Raw genomic sequence first — 20,311 nt, forward strand, 5'->3', positions numbered from 1 at the left:
GAGTGAGTATGTGTGAACAGTGTTTAAAGTGTTTATACATTTCGATCAGTATTCTTGATCAAATATAACTTCCATATAACTTCCTCTCTTTCTCTCCCTCTCTCTTACTGTCTCCCCCCTCTCTCTATCTCTCTCTGTCTCTATCCCTCTCCTTCTCTCATCTCTCCCTCCCTTTCTCTGCCCCCTCTCTTGCTCGTTTTCTTTTCCTGGTCTCTGTCTCTCTCCCCAGTCTCTCTATCCCCCTCTGTCTCTCTCCCTCTCCCTTCTCACTCTCTCTCCCGTCTCTCTCTCCCTCCTCTCTCTCCCTCTCCCTCCTCTCTCTATCTCTCTCTCTCTCTCCTCTCAGCTCAGAAGCTGAAGCCACTGGCTGGAACTTTCCCAGCTGGAACAGAGACTCAAATGCAGAGAGAGAGAGAGAGAGAGAGGGAGGGGGAGAGAGAGAGCGAGAGTGAGGGAGGGGGAGAGACAGAGAGAGATAGGGAGAGAGCAAGAGAGAGGGAGAGACAGAGAGAGAGAGGGAGGGAATGAGAGGAGAGGAAGCTGTGCCGTTGTCTTGTGCTGAGCGGGGGAATGGGAGCAGGCTCGTTTTGGGCCCATGTGACTCTTGACTCCGGCTGATGAGGCCTAACCCTAACCCCTTTTACCCCGACTGCTTTTGGGTAAAAGAATGACTGCTTGAGGAGAGCTGACGGACAGGAGGAAGAGCAGGTGGGGGAGGAAGACCAGGCGGGGGCAGGTGACAGGAGGATGTTTTCCATCTCACTGAAGTGCCGCCTGGGGGTCATCCGTCGAAAGACCAGGGGTACGGCGAAAGGTACGTTCCAAATGCGCTCTCTTTGAGGGGTCCCAGGGCGGATTGGGGTGCAGGGGTGTCTTTAAAATGTGGGGAATTAAGGGGAAAAAAATATTGGTGAATCCCAGCCACGAGATAAGGACAGGCTGGTCTTCAGAGATGAGCTGTGTGGGGCTGCAGTGGGCTGTGTGAGAGAGAGAGGGAGAGAGAGAGAGAGAGTGTGTGTGTGTGTGTGTGTGTGTGTGTGTGTGACTATGACTGTGTGTATGTGTCTGACTATGCCTGTGTGTGTGTGTGTGTGTGTGTGTGAGAGTGAGTGTTTGCATGTGTGTGTGTGTATGTGTGTGACTATGCCTGTGTGTGTGTGTGTGTGTGTGTTTGTGTGACTATGCCTGTGTGTGTGTGTGTGTATGTGTGTGTGTGACTATGACTGTGTGTGTGTGTGAGTGTGACTATGACTGTGTGTGTGTGTGTGTGAGTGTGACTATGACTGTGTGTGTGTGTGTGTGTGACTATGACTGTGTGTGTATGTGTGTGACTATGCCTGTGTGTGTGTGTGTGTGCATGTGTTTGACTGTGTATGACTATGACTGTGTGTGTATGTGTGTGACTATGACTGTGTGTGTGTGTGCGTGTGTGTATGTGTGTGTTTGACTGTGTATGTGTGTGTGTGAGACTATGCCTGTGTGTGTGTGAGACTATGCCTGTGTGTGTGTGCGCGTGTGTGACTATGCCTGTGTGTGTGTATGTGTGTGCGTGTGTGCGTGTGTGTGTGTGTGTGTATGTCACTCAGACTGAAACCCTCTCCACCTCCTCCTCTGCATGCCTCTGCTCTGTTGGTCCTTGGGTTATATTTAGAACACCTCAAACTTATCAACATTCATATTTCTTTCCATTTTTCTCATAAATATGATAAAATGGTTGTGCAGTCAGCTGTTGTTTTTTTCTTTTCTTTTCTTTTTTACCTTGAGTGGATTTTAATGGTGCCAGAGAAATGTGTTCATCGTGTGTACCAGTAAATGTCAATGTTCTTTTGTAGCTCAAAGTTTCATTTGCATTTTAATTATGTTTTATACCTTTCTCCTCAGTCATATTTGAGGGCACAGGATCCTCTGCTAATTTCCTAATTATTTATGGTTACACCAAATTGTATTTTGGGGAGTAAACTCATACGTTGTGATTAGAAACACCTTGTGATTTTGTACTAACAGATGCATAAAAACCACTCATGCATTCATCCTCCCCAAAAAACTTTTTCTCTTTTTGCATTTATGCGAGTCCTACTTAAAAACCTACAGGTGTGATGTCCTGCACTGTCAATCAGTGAGCCAATTAAGCAATCAGATGCATACCAAAATGATGCATCCTTACTCACAAACAGTACAGACAAGAAAGCATATTGAGAAACAGCCAGTGAGTCCTAACGACGCTCGGTCCGCACTTTTAGAAGCGAAGGAAGGCGTCGCACTCGCACCGTCGCGAGCGTCCGCACGGCTCCAGCTTGGCGGGAACAGTGAGGACGCTGTGACTGACAGCTCAGCGGGCGCGATAAACGGGAGCGCTCCTGTCACTTAGAGTCAAATGCAGTGAAAGACGGGAGCGAGTGGCAGGTCGTACGGAGCGAGCGGCGGGTTGTTGACAGTCCCGCTGGGACTCCCTGTATCTGTCAGTGGTATGCGTGAGTGCGTGCGGTAACAGCGCATCAATAATTAATGATACAGTTAACAAAGTGAGGGTATAAAATCAGGTCAAAGTAAATGGACAAATCATTTAAAAATCCCAGTAACAGAATTTATATACTTACACCATGCAGCATGTCATTTTCTAATTAAATTTTCTTCATATTTACAATACGGATATTATGGGCTGCACACTATGAAAATTGCAACTTTTTCCCGACATATGCCTAGTACCACTTTACCACTAACCTTTATTATGTGAGATACTACGACACATGCTGTCTTTTTGTGAGGGACAGAAGTTAGGATGTATTATGACTTTTGAGTGCTTTTTGTGGCCTCCCACAGCACACAATAGAATGCTAAGTTTGTGTTTCTCATGAACAAACCACGCAGACCACACGGAGCGCGAGATGCAGTCTGGGTTTGAGCGGGATGCCCCATCTTTTTAATTAGAAGAGAGATTAGCCTTTGATGAAGAGCGGAGGTGAACTAAGGACACGTGGCTCTCTCGCTCATGCTCCTGCGCGTGCCTCTGTCGTGTCTGCTTCGTTTCCCCACACCTGGTGTCTAATTTCTGTTAACAAGGGGTGCCTTTAAGTTTGACGAGCGTTACAGGAAAAATAAAACGGCAGCTCACCGCGGCTCAGATTTTTTTTGGTTGTTAATGCGTCTCCAAAAAGACGTTTATCCGCTTTCCAGGATGTTCCTTGGTCCTCATTTAAAGCTGAAAGGAAATTGCAGGATCGGTATTAGCATGTCACAGTCAGGCATTATTTCACAGTATTATTTTAGGTGTTAGTTTATGGTCACCATCGTCAGTAAAAAGTGAGGCAAAAATTGGCTGAATTGCCTGTTTTTAACAGTACGTATTTGTATGTCCTACTGTTCATCTTGTAAAATGTAGCCTATATATATCTGGCATTTCAATAATTATATTTGGAGGCGTATTACTGGCACGGTGGCTACCCTCCAAAAAACATTTTCACAGCTAAATGATGATGTGTATCCCTCGCCTTTTCAGTGACCTCGATGGAATATTTTGAGAAAAGAATTTCTGTACGTTGTTATTCCGCAACTAAATAGGACTCGAACAGTAACCTTCCTCGGTGCTCTCGAAACGCTTCCAGTGAATTCTGTTTCATTAGAATCTGTGTTGACGCCGGAGCGATATGGAGCGGGGAATAAGGATGTGAAATGGGCTAATGAGTTGCCTGGCCTGCGCAGACCGTGCCGTCCATCTGCGGCAGGCAGCGTGCTGCCGCTCTCATTGTGTTTTCACGCTCGTCTTCACAGTTGTTCCTGGGGCGAAGGCGCTGTTATATAAATATGACCGACATAAATATGCCAGTAGGCTGTTTATTAAACAGCGGTCGTCGACCTAATGTGCTAACGTTCGTATTGGTAAGATGTAGGCGTGTATAGCCTACTTTCCCGACTGTCATTCCTGTCCGCTTCTTACTCATTCGGCCGGGCTGTTATGTCGCTCGCGCGCTCTATCATTAATGTTCCAGTGTCGTCAGATGTGCCGCTCGTGCCGGTGGGAAGCCCCACTGCATGCGAGTGATCAAAGTGTCGCTCGTCTCAGAACCGCTGTCTTGCCCTCTCCAAGCGGGGAGCAATACCATTTTTTTTTATCCCTCTCAGCGACGCGACATACCCTGTCACAGCAAGCGCAGGCTTGTGCGCGAGCTGCTTCTCCAGTGGTGCGCTGGCTTCTGGGTTTAAACGGAGACAGCGGGTTGCAGGTTCCAGTTGAGTTGCACTTTTTAATTCCAGAAACGGCAATTAAACTGACTCTGAATTCTGATCACTTCAGGCCGACTGTGGCTGACTGCTCTAACGGGTGGTGCATTATAGGTGAACTGAAGTGTTGAAATGGTTTATTAAGCTAATAAATAATGTGATATTTCTTCTCACACAGCGGAATAAACTCAATTCAATTAAATTTTGTTTGTATTGAACGTGACAATGTCACAAAGACCCTTTACAGAGAGAACAGAAAAAAATGGCTGCAAACCAGACCTGAACCCCAAAAGACAAGTGCAGTAAAATAAACTCCCCAGTGGCAAGAAAAAAATGAAAAAGAAGAAATCTGAGGAGGAACCTGATCCTCCACTGGCCAGCCCAGTGTAATAATAAAGGCAGGCTGTATGGAGAAAGAACTGTAGCAGAGTTAATGATGAAGCGTATCGGCCAGTTTACAGACAGAGATAGTTAGACTAGCTGGTAGAATAGGCAGTCAGAGCAGAGCGAGGTATGTTAATAATTATTTATATCCTTGTATGTATGCAGGTCCTCAGGCTGGCTGGCCTGTGGGTGTGGGGATGTAGAGCAGAATGGTGCCTGTGGGTGTGGGTGTAGAGCGGGATGGTGCCTGTGGGTGTGGGGATGTAGAGCGGAATGGTGCCTGTGCGTGAGGGGATGTAGAGTGGAATGGTGCCTGTGGATGTAGAGCGGAATGGTGCCTGTGGGTGTGGGTGTGTAGAGCGGGATGGTGCCTGTGGGTGTAGAGCGGGATGGTGCCTGTGCGTGAGGGGATGTAGAGCGGAATGGTGCCTGTGGGTGAGGGGATGTAGAGTGGGATGGTGTCTGTGGGTGTAGAGCGGAATGGTGCCTGTGGGTGTGGGTATGTAGAGCGGAATGGTGCCTGTGGGTGGGATGTAGAGCGGAATGGTGCCTGTGGGTGAGGGGATGTAGAGCGGAATGGTGCCTGTGGGGTGGGATGTAGAGCGGATGGTGCTGTGGGTGTAGGCGGAATGTGGCGTGATGGTGCTGTGGGGATGATAGAGCGGATGGTGTCTGTGGGTGTAGGGTGGATGGTGCCTGTGTGGGTGTAGAGCGGAATGGTGCCTGTGGGTGTGGGTGTAGAGCGGAATGGTGTCTGTGGGTGTGGGTGTAGAGCGGGATGGTGCCTGTGGGTGTAGAGCGGAATGGTGCCTGTGGGTGTGGGTGTAGAGCGGAATGGTGTCTGTGGGATGTGGGGTGTAGAGCGGAATGGTGTCCTGTGGGGTGTAGAGCGGAATGGTGTCTGTGGGTGTGGGTGTAGAGCGGGATGGTGTCTGTGGGTGTAGAGCGGATGGTGCCTGTGGGTGGAGGGATGGTCGGGTGGTAGAGCGGGATGGTGCCTGTGGGTGTGGGTGTAGAGCGGAATGGTGCCTGTGGGTGTAGAGCGGGATGGTGCCTGTGGGTGTGGGTGTAGAGCGGATGGTGCCTGTGGGGGTGAGGCGATGGTGCTGTGGTGTAGAGCGGGATGGTGCCTGTGGGTGTGGGTGTAGAGCGGGATGGTGCCTGTGGGTGTGGGTGTGTAGAGCGGAGTGGTGCCTGTGGGTGTGGGTGTAGAGCGGGATGGTGCCTGTGGGTGTGGGTGTAGAGCGGGATGGTGCCTGTGGGTGTGGGTGTAGAGCGGGATGGTGCCTGTGGGTGTGGTGTGTAGAGCGGAGTGGTGCCTTGGGTGTGGGTGTGAGGGGAGGTGCTTGGTGTGGTGTGCTGGGTGGGCTGTGGGGGGTGTGTAGAGCGGGATGGTGCCTGTGGGTGTGGGTGTGTGGGTGTGTAGAGCTGTTCTTTCTGGCAGAGTCATTCTGCCATTTGGCAGTGAACCCTGCTGGGACCAGGTGGACAGCGAGGGGCAAACAGAGTTAGACTCAAATCACCTCCTGTCACAGTATGTGTGTGTGTACGTGCGTGTGTGTGTATGAGTGTGCGTGTGCACTTGCGTGTGTGCATGTGTGCGTGCGTGTGTGTGTGAGTGTGTGTGTGTGTATGTGTGTGCGTGTGTGTGTGTATGTGTGTGTGTCTCTGTCTCTGTACCAGAATGAGGCAGCTGCAGTGGCAGTTTGTAATACAATGAGTGAGGCACCATGTTAAAGTCAGTAGTGTTTACTGGGATGCTGTGCGTGGGGTTTGCACCCCTGCAGTTAAAATCTGTCTCCACTGAGCCCGCCTCCTTCGGCTGGCTGCCCCGTGCTGCACAGCCTGACAGCGAAGCCCCTTCCAGCTCCCAGCTCCCAGCTCCGGGGCCAAGGCGACAGAATGCCCACAGTCAAGAGGCGCAGTTACTCAGGCCAAAAACAGGTCAGCCACAGACCACAGAATGTGCGAAACGCCCTCCAGTTCACAGCTACGAAGCAGCCCGAGGCCTAACCATGGCGTCGTTTAGTTTACTAACACCAATAAGCACAGAACCGTCCAGACCCACGGTGCACCTCGCTTCCCCAGACACATTTTAGCTGGCACCACCTGCACATGCGTCGTACTAAACGTCCCTCAAAGGTCGTCCGTGAGTGAGTGAGTGAGTGAACACAACTTGCCATGCATAGCCCAGGACGCCTGCGCACCATGGGAAAAACCCAGGATTTGAATGATTTCACGGTTTCATTTTCTGATATATATCATGTGACATAACATGTGACTGTGAGTCATCACTATGTAGGTTACTTCAGAGAAGAGTTGGTTACTACGTGTATCGGCCATTTCACACTTAAAATAGTTGAAATGATCTTTATATCATAAAAGAACAGCCATTTAGCAGTGCACATTTGACCCCTGTGGCCTGATTTGCCAACTCCAAGAACTTTGGCACTGGAAAAATAAAATGTTTATGTTTTCATTTTCGTTACAAATGGTAAATCCTTAATGGTCGAGATAAAAAATCGGATAATACATGACAGGAATTTAAGCGATCTATAAGGCAGATCTATGCGCATCGCTCCTCCACACTACCTGGCCAAATCGGTCTCGCAAATTCAAGTCAGACTGATCGCCACCACGTGAATGTGAGCTACCCTAGAACTCGGTGTTAAAGGAGAACATTCGGCGTGTTTCTTTTTTTAGCGATTCTTTATTCGCCTTGCGCCACACGTGCGCTTAATTAGCTTTTCGGTGCTGAATAGCGAGAACCTTGCGAGTTGACAGGAATGCGAGACGGAAGCGGGTCGCGTGCACCTTGCCCACGGACGGGTGTTCCACTGTCGTAGCGCGAGGGATACCGTCGCAGCTGGCGGACACGCGGGGAAGATGCTGTTCTTCCAGTCTGTTCTAAGGAGACTCTATAAAGGTAGCCTATCATCATTATTACAGTTACCGTTAAAACGTCACTGATAAATATCTGCGCTAAATGCATGCATACACGTAGTTTACATCAATATTGTCACGGTATTAGGCTCCGTGTGAAAAATATTTTTTATGGCAGTAATTACCGAGCTGAGGAGAGAGGATCACTTCAGGCACTGAGACGGAAATGTAATGTGGACTGTAACGCTGTTGATCTGATGGCAGTTAATGTTTGTCTTCGAATAAATATTTGAAAATTCTGCCACGTCTGCAGAGAAGAATCTGGGCGAAAGATGTGCTTGTGTGCAGCCTGTAAGCCAGACACTGTAGTGATTGCTTGCTGTCGGCATATTCTCTAACACACCTCCAGCGTTTGTGAGACGGTTTGTGATACAACAATATGACGGCGAGAGCGCCAGTGCTGTCGGAGCCAGCCCAATAACAGCGGGGCGTCCGGAGTACCCTGGCTTGCCATATGCAAGGCGTGGTGATTTTTTTTAACCTGCATTCGGACTTCCACGTGCGCCCATCTTAACCCCCTGTTTTCCGGTGGGGAATACCTCGCGGCTATGCTAATGAACGAGGTGGCGTGAGGCGTGCAGGTGTATCGAGCACGTCTGCGCAAAAATGCGGACGGCCGATTAATTTTAGTGGGACTGTCATACAGGCCTGTCGTCATTTTAGCAAAGTGAAATAAACATGAACACAGCCCAACACGAATTTAAAAGTAATCTATTTATTCGTCCATAGTAATGCAACGGTGATCATAGATGTTTCTGGTCGGCACACTGAAACTTTTGAATTCACTGTATTATCACCAGTTTTTTTATTAACCCAAATATTATTATTATTTTGCGTTATCATAGCGTCGTCTTTTGTTGACCCAGTGCGGAGTTCCGGTAGAACGGAGAAGAGTTGTGACTTGTGCCCTGCATTTTTATTGTGTCCGAATGTGCCATCAACCGGTTTTTAGTGACCCCCTGATAATGATAACCGTTTAAACCGCTTTTAGACACAGTCCGCAGTTGGAGGAAGATTACGGTCTTCATCTTCATCTTATTCAACTCGACCCCCCGCCCTCTCCACGGATCCTCATTCAACTCGATCGTCCACAGTGTGACTGAAATGTCACTGTGCGAGTCTGCTCCGTTGCACAATGTCTGTCCCGCCCGTGTAAAGACACTTAATTAGTTTATAAGGTTGGGCGGCTGAATGATGCCGCCGTCGCAATATGGAGGTTGGGTATGTATGCGAAACCTTTACTCGAGCATGAGGGCCTTCACGCTTGGGTGAATATTTATCTATTTCTGTTTATTCAGATTCCTTCAGAGCTGGAATGTAGGACAGTTTATCAATCAAATGTGAGGAAAGGACGTTCTGCTTTTTCTTTAAAATTTTTGCTAAGAACTGATAAATGTGAGTATGGCTACGCTTGTGATCAAGAAGCTGGGTAAATGTGCGGTTTGGCTGTGCTATTGCATGCTAGCAGGTACTTGTTTACTGTGCAGTTGCTGCAGGTGTACCTGTGTTTAAACTGTGCAGTTACTGCAGGTGTACTTGTGCTTCCCTGTGCAGTTGCTGCAGGTGTATTTGTGTTAAAACTGTGCAGTTGCTGCAGGTGTACCTGTGTTTAAACTGTGCAGTTGCTGCAGGTGTACCTGTGTTTAAACTGTGCAGTTACTGCAGGTGTACTTGTGCTTCCCTGTGCAGTTACTGCAGGTGTACCTGTGCTTCACTGTGCAGTTTCTGCAGGTGTACCTGTGTTTAAACTGTGCAGTTACTGCAGGTGTACGTGTGCTTCCCTGTGCAGTTACTGCAGGTGTACCTGTGCTTCCCTGTGCAGTTTCTGCAGGTGTACCTGTGTTTAAACTGTGCAGTTGCTGCAGGTGTACCTGTGTTTAAACTGTGCAGTTGCTGCAGGTGTATTTGTGTTAAAACAGTGCAGTTGCTGTAGGTGTACCTGTATTTAAACTGTGCAGTTACTGCAGGTGTACCTGTGCTTCCCTGTGCAGTTGCTGCAGGTGTACCTGTGTTTAAACGGTGTAGTTACTGCATGTGTACCTGTGTTTGAACTGTGCAGTTGCTGCAGGTGTACCTGTATTTAAACTGTGCAGTTACTGCAGGTGTACCTGTGTTAAAACTGTGCAGTTGCTGCCGGTGTACCTGTATTTAAACTGTGCAGTTACTGCAGGTGTACCTGTGCTTCCCTGTGCAGTTGCTGCAGGTGTACCTGTGTTTAAACGGTGTAGTTACTGCATGTGTACCTGTGTTTGAACTGTGCAGTTGCTGCAGGTGTACCTGCTGCTGTTCAACCTGATTGCCACTAGGAGTCAGTGTAGCTCTATGACATCTGAAAGAAATCCTTGAGAGAATCCTGTGTTTGAGCCCAAGTGATTAATACAGCTTTCACGTCAAGGTTTTAAATTCACCTTGACTCCTGTCATTTATTAAAAAACAAACAGATTCTCCAAAGTCTGTGGGCGGTCTGGTAAAGGCACAAAGGCACTGAACTGTGACCTTTCTCTAATGGTGGGTAGAATGGTCCGGATCTCTCTAATGGTGGGAAGAATAGTCCGGATCTCTCTAATGGTGGGAAGAATGGTCCGGATCTCTCTAATGGTGGGAAGAATAGTCCGGATCTCTCTAATGGGGGGAAGAATGGTCCGGATCTCTCTAATGGGGGGAAGAATGTTCCGGATCTTACCCCAGCACGCGGTGTAGATCTGAGAGGGCTGCTGGCACAGAGCCAGCTGAGCAGCCGTAAAGTTCACAGTAGAGTGGAGTAGAGCGGATTTATCTGAGCTGGAGGGGCTGGGGCAGCGGGGGGTCGGGGCAGCTGGAGGGGCTGGGGCAGGGGGGAATCGGGGCAGCTGGAGGGGCTGGGGCAGCTGGACGGTTGGGGCTGTGGGGGGGTTGGGGTTTTTTTTTTTGGATGTCACTCTCCCTGTGATCTGAATGATTCCATCTCAAAGCTGGACATGTTGTGGCCAATGGGAAACAGAGATGGTAAACAGCCAATCAGAAAGGCCTATGGAGAGGCACTGAACACAGCCAGAGGTAGAGTTCTAAAATAAGACTTTATATAAGCGTGGGTGCTGATCTATAGGCCTCCTATGATGGAGTGCAGGGTATATTGTTTGTGAAAATTCAGAGCTGCATAAAAATCTTTTATTTCACATAATGGAAGAATACAAATTTTTTATCTTAAATAACTGAAATAATGCGAATAGCTTGTTGTGTGGTGGCCATGTTGGCAGCAGTGTGAGATGAGCTGGTTTGTTGAGATGAAGACTTCTGAACTTTGCAGGGAAGGGCTGTTTGTGTGTGTCTTTGCAGGGAAGGGCTGTTTGTGTGTGTCTTTGCAGGGAAGGGCTGTTTTTGTGTGTCTGTGCAGGGAAGGGCTGTTTGTGTGTGTCTTTGCAGAGAAGGGCTGTGTTTGTGTGTCTGTGCAGGGAAGGGCTGTTTGTGTGTGTCTGTGCAGGGAAGGGCTGTTTGTGTGTGTCTGTGCAGGGAAGGGCTGTTTGTGTGTCTGTGCAGAGAAGGGCTGTGTTTGTGTGTGTCTGTGCAGGGAAGGGCTGTTTTTGTGTGTCTGTGCAGAGAAGGGCTGTGTTTGTGTGTCTGTGCAGGGAAGGGCTGTTTGTGTGAGTCTTTGCAGAGAAGGGCTGTTTGTGTGTGTCTTTGCAGGGAAGGGCTGTTTTTGTGTGTCTGTGCAGGGAAGGGCGTGTGTTGTGTGTCTTTGCAGGAAGGGCTGTTTGTGTGTGTCTTTGCAGGAAGGGCTGTTTGTGTGTGTTTTGCAGGGAAGGGCTGTGTTTGTGTGTCTGGTGCAGGGAAGGCTGTTTGTGTGTGTCTTTGCAGGGAAGGGCTGTTTGTGTGTGTCTTTGCAGGGAAGGGCTGTGTTTGTGTGTCTGTGCAGGGAAGGGCTGTTTGTGTGCGTCTTTGCAGAGAAGGGCTGTTTGTGTGTGTCTTTGCAGGGAAGGGCTGTTTTTGTGTGTCTGTGCAGGGAAGGGCTGTTTGTGTGTGTCTTTGCAGGGAAGGGCTGTTTGTGTGTGTCTTTGCAGGGAAGGGCTGTTTTTGTGTGTCTGTGCAGGGAAGGGCTGTTTGTGTGTGTCTGTGCAGGGAAGGGCTGTTTGTGTGTGTCTTTGCAGAGACGGGCTGTTTTTGTGTGTCTGTGCAGGGAAGGGCTGTTTATGCATTTGTCTTCGCTGTAAAATTGTGTGTCTGAGCTCCACACTCACACATTTCCACTGAACACCCTGCCTCTCTCACCTCTCACAATCCTGAGGTGAGGTTTCTATTTCTGATTCCCACATCAGTGCGCTTGCATAATATATATATATATATATATATACATACACACATACAATTCCAACAGTGTCTGTGCTTCTTTTACACAAATACACACTCTGCACGCCATCACAGGCGCTGGAGCGTGAGTGAAGCCGCCTTCGCAGGGTGACCTGGCCTGGATACCTGCCAGCCACTGGCTCTTTATATGTCAGCATTATGGGTAAAAATCCGCTCTGTGATGCACACGCTCCAGAGTCGTTTTCATAGTGGAGGAATGATCAGAGACGTCCTTTTTACTGTTCTGATTTTTTCATTGTTTTGTGGGCATTACAAGTAATGGAGAATTTACCTGCTTCATACTGTAAATTGGGTACAGGTGTCATCAGGTGTAGGTATGAATAAGGTACAGGTGTAAATCGGATGCAGGTGTAAATCTGGTACAGGTATAAATTGGGTACAGGGTTTAATGAGGTACAGGTGTGATCAGGTGTAGGTATGAATAAGGTACAGGTGTAAATCGGGTACAGGTGTAATGAGGTACAGGTGTAATCAGGTGTAGGTGTGCATTGTCTCTGCCACTAAAGCCATGTGGTGAAAGGTCTATTGATGGGAGGCGTTGGGCAAGCTGGACAAATGGAAACTTGTGATGCGTGAACTCCCCAGATAACTGCTGTGCAGTGCTGAGTTATACTGGATCCTAAAAGCACCTTCTTTCTCCTCATTTCAGTAGACTTGCAGGAGTCCTCTAATCAGTGCTGTTATGCTTCTGGTTCTGCAGATGTGCCCACGTTATAATTTCTTTTTTATAATTATGCGTAGTGGGCTCTTATGATCTCATATTCGGGCCCATGCTGGGACTCTCTCTCTCTCACGCTGACTCTCTCTCTCTCTCTCTCACTCACTCACACTGGGACTCTGTCTCTCTCTCTCTGTAGCTGCGCGTGCTGCTCACTCCCAGCTGCACTCTAATGATCTTCATCATTCTTTAATCGCTGCTGGAGAGGAATGCGTGGCCCTGGATGTGCGTGTGTGAGCTTGCTTCACCCTTACCAGCTTCTCAGCCTTTCAGCTCTTCAGCTCACGCTTTTATCTGCGATGGACTGTTTCCGTGTTCGCACTTCTGTGTCGGGTAATTGAGGTTGTGAACCTGCACGTACGCACATGCACGCAAACACACACACGCACACACACACACTCATACTCACATATACACACATACACTCACACACACACACTCATACTCACATATACACACATACACTCACACACACACACACACACAATGTGTTTGTAATTGAGGTTGTTTTAGGGAACTGTGGTGGCATCACCCCTGGCGTGTGAGACTGGCACCTCCTGCCAAGTTCATCCCCCCCCACCCCAGATTGCCACAGGCCGGTGGCGGTGTGGTGTAACACCGCGTGCGGTATGTGAAGCACAGGACGGTGGCGGTGTGGTGTAACACCGCGTGCGGTATGTAAAGCACAGGCCGGTGGCGGTGTGGTGTAACACCGCGTGCGGTATGTAAAGCACAGGCCGGTGGCGGTGTGGTGTAACACCGCGTGCGGTATGTGAAGCACAGGCCGGTGGCGGTGTGGTGTAACACCGCGTGCGGTATGTGAAGCACAGGCCGGTGGCGGTGTGGTGTAACACCGCGTGCGGTATGTGAAGCACAGGCCGGTGGCGGTGTGGAGTAACACCGCGTGCGGTATGTGAAGCACAGGCCGGTGGCGGTGTGGTGTAACACCGCGTGCGGTATGTGAAGCACAGGCCGGTGGCGGTGTGGTGTAACACCGCGTGCGGTATGTGAAGCACAGGCCGGTGGCGGTGTGGTGTAACACCGCGTGCGGTATGTGAAGCACAGGCCGGTGGCGGTGTGGTGTAACACCGCGTGCGGTATGTGAAGCACAGGCCGTGGCGGTGTGGTGTAACACCGCGTGCGGTATGTGAAGCACAGGCCGGTGGCGGTGTGGTGTAACACCGCGTGCGGTATGTGAAGCACAGGCCGGTGGCGGTGTGGTGTAACACAGCGTGCGGTATGTAAAGCACAGGCCGGTGGCGGTGTGGTGTAACACCGCGTGCGGTATGTAAAGCACAGGCCGGTGGCGGTGTGGTGTAACACCGCGTGCGGTATGTGAAGCACAGGCCGGTGGCGTGTGGAGTAACACCGCGTGCGGTATGTGAAGCACAGGCCGGTGGCGGTGTGGTGTAACACCGCGTGCGGTATGTAAAGCACAGGCCGGTGGCGGTGTGGTGTAACACCGCGTGCGGTATGTGAAGCACAGGCCGGTGGCGGTGTGGAGTAACACCGCGTGCGGTATGTGAAGCACAGGCCGGTGGCGGTGTGGTGTAACACCGCGTGCGGTATGTGAAGCACAGGCCGGTGGCGGTGTGGTGTAACACCGCGTGCGGTATGTAAAGCACAGGCCGGTGGCGGTGTGGTGTAACACCGCGTGCGGTATGTGAAGCACAGGCCGGTGGCGGTGTGGTGTAACACAGCGTGCGGTATGTGAAGCACAGGCCGGTGGCGGTGTGGTGTAACACCGCGTGCGGTATGTGAAGCACAGCCGGTGGCGGTGTGGTGTAACACCGCGTGCGGTATGTGAAGCACAGGCCGGTGGCGGTGTGGTGTAACACCGCGTGCGGTATGTGAAGCACAGGCCGGTGGCGGTGTGGTGTAACACAGCGTGCGGTATGTGAAGCACAGGCCGGTGGCGGTGTGGTGTAACACAGCGTGCGGTATGTGAAGCACAGGCCGGTGGCGGTGTGGTGTAACACCGCGTGCGGTATGTGAAGCACAGGCCGGTGGCGGTGTGTGTGTAACACCGCGTGCGGTATGTGAAGCACAGGCCGGTGGCGGTGTGGTGTAACACCGCGTGCGGTATGTGAAGCACAGGCCGGTGGCGGTGTGGTGTAACACCGCGTGCGGTATGTGAAGCACAGGCCGGTGGCGGTGTGGTGTAACACCGCGTGCGGTATGTGAAGCACAGGCCGGTGGCGGTGTGGAGTAACACCGCGTGCGGTATGTGAAGCACAGGCCGGTGGCGGTGTGGTGTAACACCGTGTGCGGTATGTGAAGCACAGGCCGGTGGCGGTGTGGTGTAACACCGCGTGTGGTATGTGAAGCACAGGCCGGTGGCGGTGTGGTGTAACACAGCGTGCGGTATGTGAAGCACAGGCCGGTGGCGGTGTGGTGTAACACCGCGTGCGGTATGTAAAGCACAGGCCGGTGGCGGTGTGGTGTAACACCGTGTGCGGTATGTAAAGCACAGGCCGGTGGCGGTGTGGTGTAACACCGCGTGCGGTATGTGAAGCACAGGCCGGTGGCGGTGTGGTGTAACACAGCGTGCGGTATGTGAAGCACAGTCGCAGCGCTGCTGTACAGGACGAGGGCAGCGTAGGACAGAACGCAGCGCCAGGATCTGAGGCAGCTGCGCATTAGAATTCAGCACTGAGCCTCAGCCTGTTCTGTTATTTTTAGTGGCTTTAGGTAACAAACTCCAAAAATAAAGTGTCTGAGAGATTAGATGTGTGTGTGTGTGTGTGTGTGTGTGTGCTTGTTTGTCTGGGAGAGTATCTGTGTGTGTGTGTGTGTGTGTAACAACTCTCACTCTGTGTAACAGTCACTGTCTCTCAGTGTAACAGCATCACTATCTCTCAGTGTAACAGTGTCACTGTCTCTCAGTGCAACAGTGTAATGGTCTCTCAGTGTAACAGCATCACTATCTCTCAGTGTAACAGTGTAACTGTCTCTCAGTGTAACAGCATCACTGTCTCTCAGTGTAACAGTGTAACTGTCTCTCAGTGTAACAGTGTAACTGTCTCTCAGTGTAACAGCATCACTATCTCGCAGTGTAACAGTGTAACTGTCTCTCAGTGTAACAGTGTAACTGTCTCTCAGTGTAACAGTGTAACTGTTTCTCAGTGTAACAGCATCACTGTCTTTCTTGTAGGGTTGCTAAGGTACACGCAGAACATCTGAATAGCAGTACTTGCAGTGATTCCATTGAGAGTGACTGTCAACAGCTACAGTAATAATGCAGTCTCTTAATAACCAGCTGATTATTCTGAAGAGTTTTATTGTGCTCTTCATTCATGCACTGAAAGATAAGTGCCCTGTCTGTGTATGTAATGGAAACCCTGCTTGTCTTGTTGAATTGGGTTTTAAAAAAACTGACAGCTGAAAATTGCAGCATATCTTCATCTGAAAGAAATAGGTCACCGAACTGCTGGACATGCCGTTAATTTTCTAAATGAATTCTTAAGGACCGTCAGGCTGTCAAGCGCTTGTTAATTTGCCTCCTTCCACTCCCACTCAGCAGCTGGGAGGCTGCGGGTTCAAACCCCGGTGCCCTGGGGTGTGCCCTATAGGTGTGTGTGCTCACTGCTACTGTAATCATCTGCATTGCACTTTTTAAACAGAGTGGCTCCATCTCTTTGATTAGAGGTGCCATTTTGGCTCAAGTGGCTCAATAAGTTAAAAGTATTATTTGCAGTAGAGTGTGTATGGATTTAAACATTTCTTTTAACAATTATTCTTCCATTTCTTTTCTTTTGAATTTGAGTAAGCAGTCAGGCCGACTGCTTGCTCCTGATTAACCAGCAGGGGTCGCTGTTCCCTGTGAGTTGCTGGTGTGACTGAGCCCCCCTCCTCCCCTCGTTGTGGGGGATGTGAGAGGCGGTGATGTGGAGCTGCAGGGCTTTGGCCTCGTCCACATTCAGGACCCGACCACATCCGCACTGGCCTCCCAGGGTCAGCCTCTTAAAGCTGTGATTCAGGGATGATAGGTGTTCAGGTGAGCAGAGCAGGTGTGGTTTTAAAGTTTGGGAGCTATTTTTATGAGGCTGGGAGGTGTTCAGAGTCTCGGCATAGGGTTGTGGGTAGTCACCCGTGTCCGTGTTAATTATGGCAGCAGAACACCTGATTCATAGTAGAGGAAGAAGGGAGGAGATCTTAGAAATGAGAAGGTCCCACTTACTCTCACACACACACACAGCCCAGTTTGAATAATCTATAATATTCTATTTCAGAAGTTCTTGTTTTTGCAGCTCTCTCTCTCTCTCTGTCAGGTCCAGAGAGCTGAAATTAAAATGGCTCTGGACTCTTTTTCTAAAGTAAAGTCTGCCGGTGGAAGCTGTGCAGAAAATGACCCACTTGTGCTCTCCTCTGTGTCCCCAATCCAGTCCCGTCGCATGAAGAAAGTTTGTGCGCCTGGTTTCTCAAACTTGCGGCGGGTGCGTTGTTTAAAGCCTGGCGGGTGTGTGCCGGTGCGGCTGGGCTGTGTGTCACTGATAATTAGCCTACTTCAGGTGCCCCGCTCCGAGCCCCAGGGCCTCCTGCTCATCACACCACTTACTCGCTGGCCTCCTTCTCCTCCAGTTTGAAACTAATTAGTCCTCCTTTCAGATCCTGCACTTTCTCCGGGAATCATTTGGGTATTCGGGACTGAGCTCTCTGAGGAGCCTGTCCCTGCTAGCAGGCCCCCGCTCGCCCTTAGAGAAGCGGGAGTCTAATGAGACCTCAGATCAGTACATTACAGTATTCTGCCATGATGAAGAGTTCTCCTCTTCACTGCCAGTGCAGAACGTGGGGGCGAGGCCTTTGGCTGTGAGTGGCACTGGCCTGGTGTGGCATGGTGGGCGGCATGTGTAGCGTAGTGGGTAAGGAACCTGGCTTGTAACCGAAAGGTCATAGGTTTGATTCCTGGTTAGGAACTGCCGTTGTAGCCTTGAGCAAGGTACTTAACCTGCATTGCTTCAGCATATATCCAGCTGTATAAATGGGTGCAATGTAAATCCCATGTAAAAAATCCTGTGTAAGTCGCTCTGGATAAGAGCGTCTGCTAAATGCCTGTAATGTAATGCATAGCACAGGTATGGTATGGGTGTGGCACAGGTATAGCACAGGTATGGTATGGGTGTGGCACAGGTATAGCACAGGTATGGTATGGGTGTGGCACAGGTATGGTGCTCATATTGTCTGTTCCTTTGTGCTTTGAACAATAGATAATGTACTTTCTGTAATCATAGTGAGATATTAGAGCTCATTTCATTTATTCTTCAAAAAATTGTATCGGAGACAAATCCACCTGTGTGTCTATTTTTAACAAAAGGAATGAATCATACTACCAATAATGGCACGACATGAGAGAGGAAGAGAGAAAGAGAGAGGGAGGGAGGGAGGCAGGGGGATAGATAGGGAGAGGGAGGGGAGGGATGATAGATAGAAGAGAGAGGGAGGGAGAGAGAGAGAGAGGGATGAGAGAGAGGAGGTAGGAAGGAGAGAGAGAGGGAGGGAGGGAGAAGAAGGGAGGCAGTGAGATTGGAGAGGAAGGAGGAGATTATGGGGTACATGGTTCTGTTCCTGTGGAGTGTTGGCAGCAGGGTCGGGTGGGTGTTTGGGGAGTGGCCTGGGGGGTGGGATGTGGTGGCAGCGTGGGGGGGCTGTGGGGGGGGTGCGGGTGGTTGCTGGGGTGCAGTGGGAACGGTGGGGGAGAGGGGCTGGGGGGGAAGGGTGTGGTGGGGTGTGGTGGCAGTGGCAGAGGGGAGGTTAGGGCGGGGGGGGGGCGGGGGGGCAGGGGGGCAGGGCGGTATGTGTGGAACGCGTGCCTGACTGACACACAGACAGGTGTGGAGCTCCTGCAGGCAGCAGCAGCTGGACGGGACCCAGGAAGCAGATCCGCCCCCCCCCCCCCCGCTGATATTCAGGGTGTTATTTCAGAGGAAAGAGCCGCTGGTTTCCTGCATTCCTGGGGGGGTCACCATTAGGTTAGGAGAGTGCCCCCCCCTTTTTTTTTCTGAGAAGGAGTTCACACTTTGAATCACCTGCAGAACTGCGCAGTCCTGTATGCGCAGTCCTGTATGCGCAGTCCTGTATGTACAGTCCTGTATGCGCAGTTCTGTATGCACAGTCCTGTATGCGCAGCCCTGTATGCGCAGTTCTGTATGCGCAGTTCTGTATACGCAGTCCTGTATGCACAGGCCTGTTATGCAGTTTAATGAGCATGCTGAGTGATGTGTGTGTGCGTGTGTGTGTGTGAGAGAGAGATGTGTGTGTCAGTGTGTGTGAGTGAGTGTGTGTGTGTGTGAGAGTGTGTGTGTGTGTGTGAGTGCGTGGGGGGGTTGGTGTTGGGGGGGTACAGCAGGTGTGAAAGCGAGCAGGGGGAAGGGTGTGAAGCAGTAGCAGACTGAGAGTTGCACTCAGAGAGAGAGTGGGAAGGGGGGGGGAGAGAGAGGGAGAGAGAGAGCGAGAGACACACGTGGCAGGACGGAACACAGACCAGCAACAGTTTAATAAAGGTCCTCACTCAGATGGGAGGAAGCGGAGGGAGAGAGGGATAGAGGGAGGGATAGACTCCTCTCTTATCCTTTGTTCTTCGTTCTTTTTGTTTCTGGCTCTTAGTGAGGAGAGCTGTGGAGGAGCAGGAGAGGGCGTGTCAGCTTTCGGCTCTGTCTGCTCTGTGCCGGGGGGACGGCTCTGTCAGGACGACTCTGTCAGGACGGCTCTGTCAGGACGGTGCTTTAGGACGACTCTGTCAGGATGGTGCTTTAGGACGGAGCTTTAGGACGGAGCTTTAGGACGGCTGATTCTCCGTCTCTCCGTACAGCCCCCCCCCCCCCCCATCTGCGTATTTTACGGGCTTCTGCTGCTGAACCGGTGATCAGGGAGTCTGACGGCTGCCTCTCTCCATCCGCTCACTGTCTGGAGCCTTCTTACCTCACTGAAGATCACGTTTTTACAGCGTGAACAGGAGGAGGACTAGCAGGATTTATCAGTGTGTGTGTGTGTGTGCATAAATGCATCTGTCTGTGTTTGTATGAGAGCTGTTGAGAGGGACAGAGTGAGAGGGAGATAGAGGTAAGGAGGTAGGGAGGGAGAGAGAGTAGGCTGTAAGCCTGGCTCTGATTTGCCCTTGGACTGTACTGTAAGTCTGGCTCTAATTTGCTCTTTGGACTGTACTGTAAGCCTGGCTCTGATTCGCCCTTGGACTGTACTGTAAACCTGGCTCTGATTCGCCCTTGGGCTGTACTGTAAGCCTGGCTCTGATTCGCCCTTGGACTGTACTGTAAGTCTGGCTCTAATTTGCTCTTTGGACTGTACTGTAAGCCTGGCTCTGATTCGCCCTTGGACTGTACTGTAAACCTGGCTCTGATTCGCCCTTGGGCTGTACTGTAAGCCTGGCTCTGATTCACCCTTGGACTGTACTGTAAGTCTGGCTCTGATTGGCTCCTGGGACTACACTGTAAGCCTGGCTCTGATTCATCCTTGGGACTACATTGTAAGCCTGGACCTGATTCATCCTTGGGACTATACTGTAACCTTGTCTCTGATTGGCTCTTGGACTGTACTGTAAGCCTGGCTCTGATTGGCTCTTGTGCTATACTGTAAGCCTGGCTCTGATTGGCTCTTGGACTGTACTGTAAGCCTGGCTCTTGGGCTGTACTGTAAGCCTGGCTCTGATTTGCTCTTGGCTGTACTGTAAGTCTGGCTCTGATTTGCTCT

General features: G+C 50.5%; 1 protein-coding gene across 7 annotated transcripts in view; it reads left to right on the forward strand.

The window, feature by feature from the left end:
* Window positions 1–519: 519 nt before the first annotated feature.
* Window positions 520–20,311, forward strand: part of LOC135235139 (glutamate receptor-interacting protein 2-like) — a 48,634-nt gene continuing 28,842 nt past the window's right edge. For 2 of the 7 annotated variants that reach the window (XM_064300358.1, XM_064300359.1), the window contains exon 1: window positions 7,228–7,528. In XM_064300358.1, coding sequence (XP_064156428.1) covers window positions 7,489–7,528 — 40 coding nt within the window. In that variant the 5' untranslated portion in view covers window positions 7,228–7,488. Of the gene's footprint in view, window positions 815–7,220; window positions 7,529–19,450 lie in introns of those variants that run through there. The other 5 variants (XM_064300360.1, XM_064300364.1, XM_064300361.1 and 2 more) reach the window with 4 other exon arrangements.

The sequence above is a fragment of the Anguilla rostrata genome, chromosome 11 (assembly GCF_018555375.3).
Source record: "Anguilla rostrata isolate EN2019 chromosome 11, ASM1855537v3, whole genome shotgun sequence".
NCBI classification, from domain to species: Eukaryota; Metazoa; Chordata; class Actinopteri; order Anguilliformes; family Anguillidae; genus Anguilla; species Anguilla rostrata.